The sequence below is a fragment of the Simochromis diagramma genome, unplaced genomic scaffold, assembly GCF_900408965.1.
Source record: "Simochromis diagramma unplaced genomic scaffold, fSimDia1.1 OVJJ01000304.1, whole genome shotgun sequence".
In the NCBI taxonomy this organism is placed as follows: Eukaryota; Metazoa; Chordata; class Actinopteri; order Cichliformes; family Cichlidae; genus Simochromis; species Simochromis diagramma.
The window spans coordinates 12118177-12130765 of NW_024387030.1; the positions used below are offsets into that span (position 1 = coordinate 12118177).

The 12589-nt window shown below is 39.7% G+C and overlaps 1 protein-coding gene across 2 annotated transcripts in view; it reads left to right on the forward strand.

Moving 5' to 3' along the window:
• rnf144aa (ring finger protein 144aa) overlaps window positions 1-11475 on the forward strand; it is a 30562-nt gene extending 19087 nt beyond the window's left edge. For both annotated transcript variants that reach the window (XM_040041753.1, XM_040041754.1), the window contains exons 5-8: window positions 1577-1793; window positions 3109-3256; window positions 3609-3698; window positions 5634-11475. In XM_040041753.1, coding sequence (XP_039897687.1) covers window positions 1577-1793; window positions 3109-3256; window positions 3609-3698; window positions 5634-5765 — 587 coding nt within the window. In that variant the 3' untranslated portion in view covers window positions 5766-11475. The remainder of the gene's footprint in view (window positions 1-1576; window positions 1794-3108; window positions 3257-3608; window positions 3699-5633) is intronic.
• Window positions 11476-12589: the final 1114 nt, after the last annotated feature.

Here is a 12589-nt window from a genome sequence, read left to right on the forward strand (position 1 = left end):
GTTTTGATATATTATAATTACATTGGTTTGGTTCTATAGTCAAGTGCTAGAAATCGAATGAAGAACCTCGATTGTGTTTCACAGCTGTAGACATTCACTGCTCAGACCTTCAGAAAACCTGGGGAGCTATTGTTAAAGACCTCTTTAAAGATTACATGAAAGTCTGGCTGCTTAGAAGCGAAGTCTAAAGAAATGAAGGGTGACTTAGTAGTGTACAGTAGTGTACAAGAGAGGGCAGTGTACTAAGCTATTAGTTAAGGCTAGCTAGCTTGGTTAGCAGGGGGCATCGATACAAACTGCATGGCTGGATGAAACTAACAGGTAATGTGCATTAAGGGATTGACCCACTTTTGCAGCCAGCCTCAACTGGCCACTGCAGGAACTACAGTTAATTGGCCTCTTTAGCCTTAGGGATCATCACCATTTGATCCCTTGTATTTTTGTTAAATTCCCATTGTCTCTTTCCCCCGTGTACTTTTAGTGTCAGCAGTTTATTTTCTAATAAATAGCTTGGATCTCAGAGCTGAAAACATGATGGCAGGTCTGTGTCGCTTTGCTTCACACTGTCAGTGTAGACATGCTAATCAGCAATATTTTAGTTCCATCCCTACAAGAGACAGCAGTGACCATGCTGTGCTATCACTCTTTGATGGTACTCACTCTGCAGGTTCTCCGCCTACACAGAGGCACAAACTATACACAGAACATGCAGATCACGCTTGCAGGAATAAATGCATATCCATAAAGACAAACACACATTCATTAACACAGAAGGGACCCTGTAAATTAATAAAAATCCTCAGAAAGAGCTGTTGATTCTGGATAAAAGCAGTGAGCCGTCTCATCAATGTCCCAGTCTAGTCAGGCAGAACAGTTTCTGTAACCGTTCCATATTTCTCAGGCTGAGCCAAAAGTGCAAGTGGAATGTGTGCTCATAGTTCTTGGCAGAGAGGCAAGGGGATGTAAGGACTGGATACAAGGGCAAGTGCATCATGCTATGTACTTAGAATTGGCAGAATCTGTTTTTACCACTTTTAAAAATATTCGAAAGAATTTTTGGAAGCCATGGAAACAAGTTACCAAATAATAGATGCAGTAACACAAGAAAAAACTTTTTTTTTTTTTTTAAAACAAAAGAAACATTTCAGTATATAAGAATAAGAACTTTATTGATCCCAGAGGGAAATTCATATGTCTAACATGACTCATCTGCTATTTGTATAAGAATTGAAAATGAAAATGAGTGAAAATGGTTTTGTTTCTCTTCCAGTACTGATGTTTTTTTGTTTGTTTGTTTGGTTTTTTTTTTGTTGCATAAAGATAAAGTGCAGAGAGCATGATATCAAATTATAAGAAGTTTGCAGAGAGAAACATTATTCTTGAATACATGTATCATTATTTCACACGTAACAGGAAATCCCGGGGCATTAAAAAAATCACCAAACAGCCAGAGAAGGTTCTAGTCTACTGCGCTACATCTTCAGAAATCTGCATCTGAAACTCATTAAATATTTTGGCTCAAATGAGCTAATAAGAGAGCCGGTGTTCATGACCTGGACCTTTTTTGTGTCGTCAGAGGTATTGCTGGACCCGTGCCGAACATGGTGCCCTTCGTCGACCTGCCAGGCGGTGTGCCAGCTAAAGGAAGTGGATTCTCCAGCCCTGCCCCAGCTGGTCCAATGTGCTGTATGTGCCCTCGAGTTCTGCTCGGCCTGCAAGGCCAACTGGCACCCCGGGCAGGCCTGCCAGGAGAACAACCTGCCCATTACGTCCTTCCTACCAGGAGAAAACAGGTGCTGCTTTCTACTTGTATCCACTCACTAGCTTTCACACTTTTAACATTTCATGGACCATAATCCAAAAAATACTTACAGGCTATGAGACATGAAATGAATTCTGAAACCTGTCCTTGTCCTTAAGCAGCGTCCTTGATGAAATCCATAATTATTAAGTCATTAATTATAATTAATTTTTAATTTTTGCTCAAATTTAAACATGAGCACTTCAGTAAAGTAATAATACATTTTGGCATGTGATAGTGCAGCAGGTATAAGGCCTGCTAGAAATACTAGTTTTGTCAATGCTATGTTGCTGTCTTAGCCCATCTGAGTGAAGGTGAGAAAAACCTGGCAGGATTCAGTCAGTGTGTCTTTTCGCTGCCACTTTTTGCTTGAGCATCAGCCAACACTCAAGCACATATTTTGTAGGTAGAGATAAAACAATCTGCTTCAACTAAACTGCAGTAAGGCTGGCTGAAATAGATTAATCATTAATTTTAAGGGTGCAGCATCTGTCTCCTAAGGTAGAACAGACTTGCTCAGAGATGCATGCAGCTGACCCATTTCTTTGTCTTATCCTCTTACCCTGGAAATGCCATTAGCTCTGCAGAACCTTCTGCTGTCTGCGCAAGAGCTCAGAGGCCACACTGGAGAAGAGGGTTCATAGTTGTAAAGAGCCTTGGTGTTTGAATTACACTTGTTCACCATAAAGATATCTCTAAAAGCATCATTTTCCCTGTGTTTGTTTGTTGTTTTTTTTGTTCATTTTGGCTACGCTTATGTTAAACATTAATCTCTCTGCCTGTCACAAGATTATGGTTTCTACAAGTCATACAAGTGTTTTTCTTTCATGATGCAGAAGAATTTTTTTTAACACAGTAGAATTTGCTAAACTTGGGAGAGGCAAAAACAAGTCATGTTCTAAATACAGTTCAGTGTTTTCTAGTTTCTAGCTAAAGTGGTGGAGGTGTTGAGACTGTATTGTGTTTCACTTAAACGAACAGTATGACAGATTCATGGAGACCGGCCTGAAAAATCAATGGGCCTGTTTGCTGTCTTCGGATAATTCGCAAAATGACAGAGCGCTGTTCATGCACAGGTTGTCGGAGTCAGCTGTTTAGAAATAATGGGAGAAATGGATACAGATAACCTGACACCGAGAGGACAGGAGAATGTTAGTCTGGGGTTGAGTTCAAGGCCATTTTAGTGACTGGTGACACCTACATATGTGTTTATTTAGATGAATCTGATTTAGAACTACATAAAATCCTGTTATGCCACATAGTATGAATATTGAATTGAACACTTAACTTGCGTCTCTTCTCCTCAGCTCTTTTTATAAGAACGAAGAGGATGATGCACCAATCAAGCGCTGTCCTAAATGTAAAGTTTACATTGAGAGGGACGAGGGCTGTGCACAGATGATGTGCAAGAACTGCAAGCATGCCTTCTGCTGGTACTGTCTGGAGTCCCTGGATGTGAGTGGCATCTTTATTCCTCATCCTGTAACGTATTTTCACACTGCTAATCTTGGATATTATTTGACTCCATGGGACAACAATATCTCTAATTATCAGAAAATTGTAGCTTTACATTAAGAGTATTTGCAATTTTCATTATTTTGACTGTTCAAAGCGACAGCCTCAGCTGAACTCATATAACTTTGGTGATTAATGAGCTGTGAGGTGCCCTTATATAATCCTAATTGTGTGAGCACACAGGCGACCGTGCTCCGCAGGTCACTTAAAAAGCAATTTTCTCTGAACGCCCACCCGTATCATTCAGATAGCTGATGGTCAAGTCTTTATCTGTATGTGTGTCATGTGCTAGGATGACTTTCTCCTGATCCACTATGACAAAGGGCCCTGTCGAAACAAACTGGGGCACTCCAGGGCGTCCGTTATCTGGCACAGAACACAGGTGAGAACACCCACCTCCCCATCCGCAAGTCACACTCGGCAACCCACCCCTCCCCCTCTGCCTCCCCCTCTCTTAGCCACGCTGCAGCATGTGGCCTCACACGTGCTCCCTGGCTCTGCTTCTGTCTCTCCTTCGGTGCACACATTCACATACAGTGATGGGCTCGTATTATGATAACAGCACAAAAGCAAAAGAACTCAATCCACATGCAGCGACAAGTGTCTAGTGGTCAGTGTCCTGCTGTTTAAGGCTTAAAAAAAAAAAGGTTTACATAACCAAGGTCTCTCTTTACCTGGCGGTAATCCAATAAAGCTACACATTGCATATAAAGGATTAGATTTCCTCATGATACAACATATTGAAGTGCTTAATTCATAGACTGAGCTCCCAAATGCCCTCTCAGTATCACTTATTAGCCAAAAAATCTATTCATAGCTTAGCACATCCCTTTGTCCAGCATATTTGCTATTTTCCCAGTATTAGCATACACATTGGCATCTGTTGCCTAGTAGGGCAGGCTGAGTCATATGATTACAGTTCAGCTGGTGGAGGCCAGCTATAGCTTCAGTGTTGTATGTGTCTCTTTTCTCTGTCTCGCTCTCCGCATTTCACTCCCGTTTGCGCTTTCACATATATGCAAGCCTCCCTTTCGCTTCCTTTATAAAGCCAAGGTGTATCAGAGCAAAGCATCTTCTGTTGTAGCCACGTACCATCGTTCTGAAGCAATGTCACATGCTATGCTTCAAAGTGCCACAACGATCTGTTAATAAGAAGACCCTGTACTTGATACTTTTTGTTATTTTTTTCAGCGAAAAGGCTTTGTGTAGTGAAAAACAAACAGTTAATGCATTAGCCAACGCTCAGTTAATGCAGGGTTTTTTTTGTTGTTGTTATTTATTTTAAAAGAACCCTGCATGCAAGCAATCTTGCAAAATATATTTTCCCAAATAAACTGGTGGAAGAAAAAAACCCATTGTGCTATTATAAGTCACTGTTGCATGTGACAGCCGATTATGTATTCTATCATGCTGTGTGAATTTCCTGGAGTTTGGCTCCCCCATGTGGTGGATTACTTAAGTTGCCTGGCTACCAACAAAACAAAGCTGGATTTTACCAACATGTAACTCTACAGTTCTTAAATCTATAACTGTGTTGGTAACTCCTATAAACCATCTCCTTAGTAGAACACTTGCATAACTTCCACATAAAATGGTTCTGCTGGAAAACAAGCATCCTTTGTGCCACTTGATTGGAGAAGTACATAATTATGTAACTGAATGTGTGACTTTGCTATGTACAGTCTCACTATGTGACAAAATCATGATGTCCTTAGATTTTTATTTTTTTGTGGGAGTAAGAACATTTTACTAAAGGCTTTCTGTCTTTATGTACTGCAGTATAGAACTTATTTTAATGATATAAAATGGCATCTCCATTGTTTGATATCCTTTTTTTCCCTCTGAGTAAAAAAAAAAAAGAAAAGAAAAGAAGTGAAGGACTTGCCCAATTATGAAAATATAGATTGTGGTGCCTAATGTGTAAAACTGGAATAAAACCGATCATTCTTAACATGTTGAAAAAAAAAAGATCATTTTAAAGCACTTGGTGACATCCACTGGTGAACATGTGTTACTGCAGAAATCGTGCTCATAGTTTGGGACACTTGGGAAACAGTATATGCACAGTTGCTCAAAAAAAATATCGGTAACTTATATGACACATACTGAAGAGAAAATCAGCAATAAAACTTTCAGAAATGACCTTGAAAGCTGTTAACGCTACTTGAATTGCAGGATTAATAGATTAAATGCATGGCTGCTTGTATGTTTAAAAGCGTGCTGCATTTATTTAAATGTTTTGTTTTTTTGTTGTTTTTTTTTGTTTTTTTGTTGTTGTTGTTGTTTTATTTAATGTCTCGCTGCTGTGTCCCTGCAGGTTGTGGGAATCTTTGCTGGCTTTGGCCTTCTCCTGCTGGTTGCCTCTCCCTTCCTCCTCCTGGCCACTCCCATCGTACTCTGCTGCAAGTGCAAGTGCAGCAAAGGCGATGATGACCCATTGCCAACCTAAAAAACACCATCTGAGTTGGCACAGGGAGCCGCTTCAAGGATGGGCCCATCTATTTTTGTCCTTTTTCACCCCTTTTACATTTTTTTCCCATCCCACCAGCTTTGAAAGCTTTCTTCTTTTTTTTGGGCTCAACCTGCACCAGCCCAAGCCGCTTGGGGATCCATTGCTCTGCATGAGGGAGGCATGGCAGAAAAGCGACCCTACATGTTTGTCTCAAGGGAGAGAGGTGCAGGGGTCAAAGGTTAGTGGACATGAGACTCGTTGAGGGACTACTGTGTCCAAATGTGTGAGAAGTTGCCAGACTGGGGACATGGAGGATGACTGCACCACTTCAGCTGCCCCCCCTCCCCCCCCCCCCCCTCTCCTGAGGTGTGGGTTAATTTGTTGTTGCACTTTGGTGGGTAATTGCAAGTGAAGGAGGGGAAAAAAAAAAATCAACATTAAGAAACGATTTTTTTTTCTTTATTATTATTCTTGTATGGACCATGTCATGCAGGAGCCACCTTAGAAAGAACTCTTACTTCATCGCTCTGTTTCGTCGGTTTGTTATGCGCAACAAAAGCTTTTCCCTCACCACCACACTCGATGTAGCTCTACAGATTCAGTCAGTAGCATAATAGAGTTACACCACGGATGTTTGGTGTTCACTCGATTTGCACACGGAACATGATTTCTTTGTCATGTCTGCGACTGAGGTAGAGATGGGAGGCTAGCGTCACTCTCAGCTCAGTGTATAGCACGTCCTCTTGATGATGTCAATGTTTTATAATCCTGCGCTTTTAATAGAACTGTGCTCAAAGTAGTGTCTATGTGTTGTACTTTACAGTGTTTTTCCAACTGTTAGGCAAACATATTAAAGGGGACTGCCTCTCAAATACATTAAAAGGAAAAAAAAAACAGTTTTTCCTGTGATAAAATGATAATCGCGTCTTGTTTTGGTTAACTATCACCTTTCTTTTACTGTCTTTGCATTCTACATTAAATTCACAAATGTCACAAATTGAGCGGCACTCCCCTTTAGCATTAAATTAAACTCTATCAAAGGACCTCGTATCCACGTGCTGTGGAGTTGTTTTAATTTAATTCACTAAAAGAGATGTCACTCCTGTATTTCTCAGTCCCTAGGCGGCAGTCTAGCCAAATAGAAATGAATGGCCTTAAATTAAAAGTAGTGAAAATCAGGCAAGCCCCCCATGCACTAAAAGAACAAGTCAGATCCAAATGATCCCAGGGAAAGCATGTTTTAAGGACTAGTCAGTGAAGCCCTTTATATCCAGACGATTCTATGATGTCATTCATATGCCGCTCTGTTAATAGCCATACTGTTAAAAAAAAGAAAAACAAAAAAACCGAGGATATCTCTCTCTACATATAATATAAACAATTGTTCTCAAATGGTGTTCTTTGTGATCTAGGCCCTGTATTTTCTGAGCCTCTTTAAGCAGGAGAGCGATCAATCCAGCTATGGTTGTGAATGATCTCAAGATCAACTCAGATCTCCCACTTTTTGAGTCTTAACAAATACCCGCTGGCTCAAACTGCAAACTTGCATATGTTAGTGGTCCGAGTGTCTGTTTTGTTTTGTTGGTAGTTAGACCTCCAACAAAAAGCAGCTATTCCTTGCAGGAATGTCAGAAAAGCCTATAGAATAAATTTAAAAAGCATGTTAACTCTTTGGGCACATGAATATCAAGCTGCTCTATACTATATCACTTTATCTATGCAAGTTTGTGCATTACCGTAATGATAAGGTTATTGATTGGCCATGATTAATTGTATGGAAGTATTGTGTAATGAGAGCTGCAGAATGTCAGCATATCGTCGCTTTAATTTAATCAGGGAATCATCTGGAAAATATCCATTTTATGATCATTATATACAGTGCATTGGGTTTTTTTGTTTTGGTTTTTTTGTCTTTAGGCTAGTTTTAAGGTTTCCAGAGAAGAAATTTGTCTTCTCTGGAAACCTGAAGTTGCAGTCTTCAGAAAGAAGTTGCAGTCTTTCTGAAGACTGCAACTTCTTTGCAGTCTTCAGAAAAATGAAATTACCTTTTTACAAAAACAATCTTACCTGGTTATAATCACGGTACGCCAACTGTCAGTTCGGAGGTTTTTCAGACCAGGACATAATAAAAGAAAATATTTGGTCCTCTGGGTCCAGTGGAGGAATATTGGCATGCTTATTTTTCAGTGTTGCTTCAATTCATTTAGGTTTTTGTGCAATTATCTATGCACAGCTCTCTTAATGTCTCATCACGGTATTTCAGTTGGGTTGATGTCTGGATTTTGACTGTGTCATTGCAACACCTTGATTTGCCGTCCCACCCCACCCTTTTTCCCCCCCTCTTTTCAGCCATTCTGTTGTAGATTTGCTGGTGTGTTTTGGATAATTGTCCTGGTCAGCTATGGACAGGTGTTCTCACATTTAACTCTAGAGTACTTTGGCTTACAGATGAGTGCATGGTCAACTCAAAGATTGCAAGTTGTCCTGTGGCTCGAAATCAAGCCCCAATCATCACCCCTCTATCACCGTGCTTGATAGTTGGTCTGAGGGGTCTGTGTTGACTTGGTGAAAACCAAACACAGCATAAGTGGCATTAGGCTTTATAGCCTAAGGTCTCCACTTTGGTCTCATCTATCCAAAGGATGTTGTTCCAGAAGCCTTGCAAGTTGTTCAGATTCAGCTTTGCAAACCTAAGGAGTCCTTTATAGAGAGAAGAGACGTTGTCCTGGTAACACTGCCAAACAAGCCATACTTGTTTGTTTTTCTCTTTTTTTTCTAATTGTACTGTCATCTTTAACATTTAATATCCTAACTGAGGCCTGGAGAGTCTTGAGATGTAGTTAATTGGTTTTTGCAGTTAGCACAGTAGTTGGTTCCTCACAGCGGTTGCCTAACAGCAAGAAGGTGCTGAGTTCGACTCCACCATCTAGCCTTAACCATCTCCCTTTCTCTGGGGAGTTTGCATGTTTTCCCCGTGTCTGCGTGGGTTCTCTCCGAGTACTCCAGCTTCCTCCCACAGTCCAAAGACCTGCAGTTAGAGGAGTTAGGTTAACTGGTGAGTCTAAATTGCCCATAGGTGTTAATGTGAGTAGTGGTTGTCTGTCTCTCTGCGTTAGCCCTCCGACAGACTGACGACCTATCCAGTGTGTACCCCGCCTCTCACCCTATGATAGCTGGGATATTCTCCAGCCCCCCACAACCCCAGTAAGGATAGAAGAGAGTAGAAGAGAATGATTGGATGGATGTGAAAAAATCTTTCACTGTAAAATAGTTTGGAGAAGGCCTTCCACGATTGATGGGCAGCAGCGGTCGCTCTTTAAGATCATTGCCGAGGTCTTCCCTCATTAAAAGCCACCTGAGTGCTCCAGACCAGCAAACCGACGCCTGCTTTTATAGAGCTGGTCACACTAGCACATGATCAGTTAAACAAGTGCATTTGATTAGCAGCATCTGGCTGCTATTGTCCCCTCTTATTTCCTATGGAAGCAGTAAGTCTGCACTGAAGTTTTTCACCCACGGTTTCTGCATTTTATCTCAGTTTTTGTTAAATAAATATTGAAGCAGTGTGACACATCATGTTTTGTTAATCATCTGAGGTGGTATTTACCCAATTTAAGACCTTCTAAAGACCAACTGATTTTCTTTTATTATGTCCCAACACGTAAAGCCTGCAATTGAAAGAGATTGTGCTTTTTTTTTTGTTTGTTTCTTTACCAAAACTGTAAGTCAGTTTAGGAAAAAAGTAGAAACCTTTCAGTTTAAAATGGAGACATTTAATTTATACTCTCATAGCACCTGCATGTCTTCGGAGTGTGGCAGGAAACCAGAGCACCTGAAGAAAAGCCACACAGGCGCAGAAGGAAAAACATGTGAACTCCACACAGAAAAGACCAGAGTTGAACATCAGGTTCGAGCTTTGAGGCGACAGTGCTAACCACTGTGCCAACCTGTCATAGCCATTCCAGTGTTTTAATAAGCCATTCGGTTTCTCGCTTCCCTTCTGGTGCAATTCATCAGTGTTCATGTAGCATTTCATTAAAAGTGTGGCTACAGTTGCCAATAAAGGGGTTAACAAGAGTAGCTAATACTGTATAAGCTAAACAGTAGCTGATCACCTGCACCTCCCACCAGTTTTCACCTGTTTTTAACTCTTATATAAAATTTTAGAAAAAACATTGTTATTATTAGTAGCCTTCAGGTTTGAATGCGTTACCTGTAGCTTGGGTTGCTTTCATTGGCCTTGCCTTCTGTAGGAGCATGATCATTTGACACTGAATTCGGTTAAATTTTCTACCTTTCAAAGCAACATTTCTTCGCTGCAAATCATTTAAATTGCTGAAACTCTCATTGTTTTAATGACAATCGTGCCAAGCAGATTTCCCAGAAGGCAAAAGGAAGCTGAGCTGTGTGTGCATTTTGATCACGTCTTTGTAATGTATTAACAGTTTTTACAGGGTTGAAATGATTGCTTCTTTATGTAAGCGCTGCACTGTATAATATGGATTTTATGGTTTTACTTCTTCTTGCTATGATCTGTGACGTGCGTGATATGGTGCCTGCTGTGTTTTACTGGAAGAGTTTAGCAGCTAAAATGAACTCTATGGAAAAGTCGATGCAGATGATCACAAATGTTTGTTTGGTTTGTTAAATTTGTTTTTTAGGGGTTTTAACAGTTTGAGGAACAGCGGGAGGGGGCTGATACCACTAGTAAACATTTAAGTCCAAAAACTAAAAGTCCATCAAATTCTTGAAAGGCACAAAGTAACAAATCATGGACACTTTGCTTCTTTTCTTTTTCAAACTCAACATTCTTCTTTACCAATGTCTGCTGGCATTAATAAACAGGTAGATACTGTATTATGCAACAAACATAAGGGCAGCATAATTACTTGTTTTTTCAGGGCTCGACATAAAGGCCTACAGAGTACAACCACTTCATGCAGATGATTCATCAGCACAGGTGCTGGAGAATAGGATGACCTGAGTAAGGGCTTGCTTCTCATTACTTGGGGCCCTGAATGGAAAGAGTATTTTACAAAGGCTCAAAATCAACTTTGTAACTATCAGATCAAGTTTGGTTACGAGCAGCAGTCTATATTTTATAACTTGTTGTGTCAAGAGATAAAGCTGCATGAGTTTTCTTTGACTTCTACATGGTAAATATAATATTGTAGCCTCTAAAGAGCTTTCATATGGTGGCACTGATAAAGTCGTCATCCTGTTTTGGTTTTTATTTTTTTTTTTTTTCTTCTTTTGTTTAGAAAATGCACTTTGATGTTCAGCCATAAAATATGTTGGTCAGCCTTCCTATAATTAGTAGATGGCCTTCATGTGTCTGTTACTTTTTTCTTTTTTGATATATTTTATGTTTTGTACACTTGTTACATCAGTTTGTGTATTTGTATTATCCGTTTATATAGAGGGATTTTTCGCCCCTTTATTGGTCGTATATTAATTACAATGAGTTACAATTATCGGTCACTCCCGTAGGTGGGTTATTTTCAAAGAAACTGCTTTGCATACACAGGACTATGAGAAAACAATGTCTCTAGTTCACTGAGTAATTAAAGGTTAAATGATAACAAAGCTATGACCATTGTAAAATTGCATTAAATCCATTCTGTACAACTTTAGAATTGGCATCTTAATATATCTACAGTTCCACTAACACTGTGACACCAGGTATTAAAGGTTGTTGTTTTCGTGATTGTGTCCTCTTCTTTCACTGATGCCAGTGGTTCTCAAACTGGAGCTGCTTACAAATAGGTGGAAAATGTAACCTAGAGACGTCTTTTACAGTTGTGATTAATTTCAGTTCGTATTTAAGTGTGGCATGCAAGGGAAATGAAAATCTATGGAAGCCCATTTCCGCCACTTAAAAAAAAAAAAAAAAAAAAAAGGATCCATAACTTGAAATTTTGAGTTATTTTCTCGAAATTTTGAGTTAATAAGTTGAAATTTCGAGTTAGCAGTGCCAATCAGTAATCTACGTGAATGCCGTCATTTCCTTGTTACCCGGAAGCTGAAGCCCTCAGGTACAAATGCTACAGCTAAGCTACCGGCATTACATCCAGTCATGAATGCACAGATTGCAGAGTATTTTCAGCGTGACTTCAAAAATGGTGAAATCCTTGTGTTATTAGCTGAATCACATGGCGTTACTATCAGCAAACGTACTCGCGAAATCGCCAATTTGTTGCGATCCGGTTTTGAGTGCGCGTTACTCTGCGCCATATGCTTCCGGGTAACAAGAAAGTGACCTCATTACTGATTGGCAGAGCTAACTCGAAATTTCAAGTTATTAATTTAAAATTTTGAGAAGTTTCTTGTAATTTCACGTTATGTTTAGAAATTTCGAGTTATGGATACTTGTTTTTTGGTTTTGTGGTTTTTTTTTGTTTTTTTTTTTAGTGGCAGAAACAGGCTTCCATAAATCTCTTAACATGTCTCAAAGACGCCTTTTGGCTCATGCAATTGTCAAATAGCTCCCTCTAGTGTTCCAAATGTGTAATTTTCTATTAAGAGATACCTGAAGTCCAAAGTGACTTAAAGAGAGTAACAGATCTGACAAAAAGCTAATTTTGTCACCTTTCAGAGGTTTATTTTATTTTCTTTAATTTATTCTAACCCTCCTGTCTGGTTCATTTAATAACTTGTATAAAAAAATGACTTTGAATCATATAGACAATAATATTTCGATTAGTCCTTATTTAACTTGCACCAAGCATCTTTCCTTCTTATTCACTGCGGCTCTTTCTGTTCCACTGCATCTCTTTGTGTTCATCAAAGATGTATCGGCCTTTTGTTAAGGTCTGCCAAAG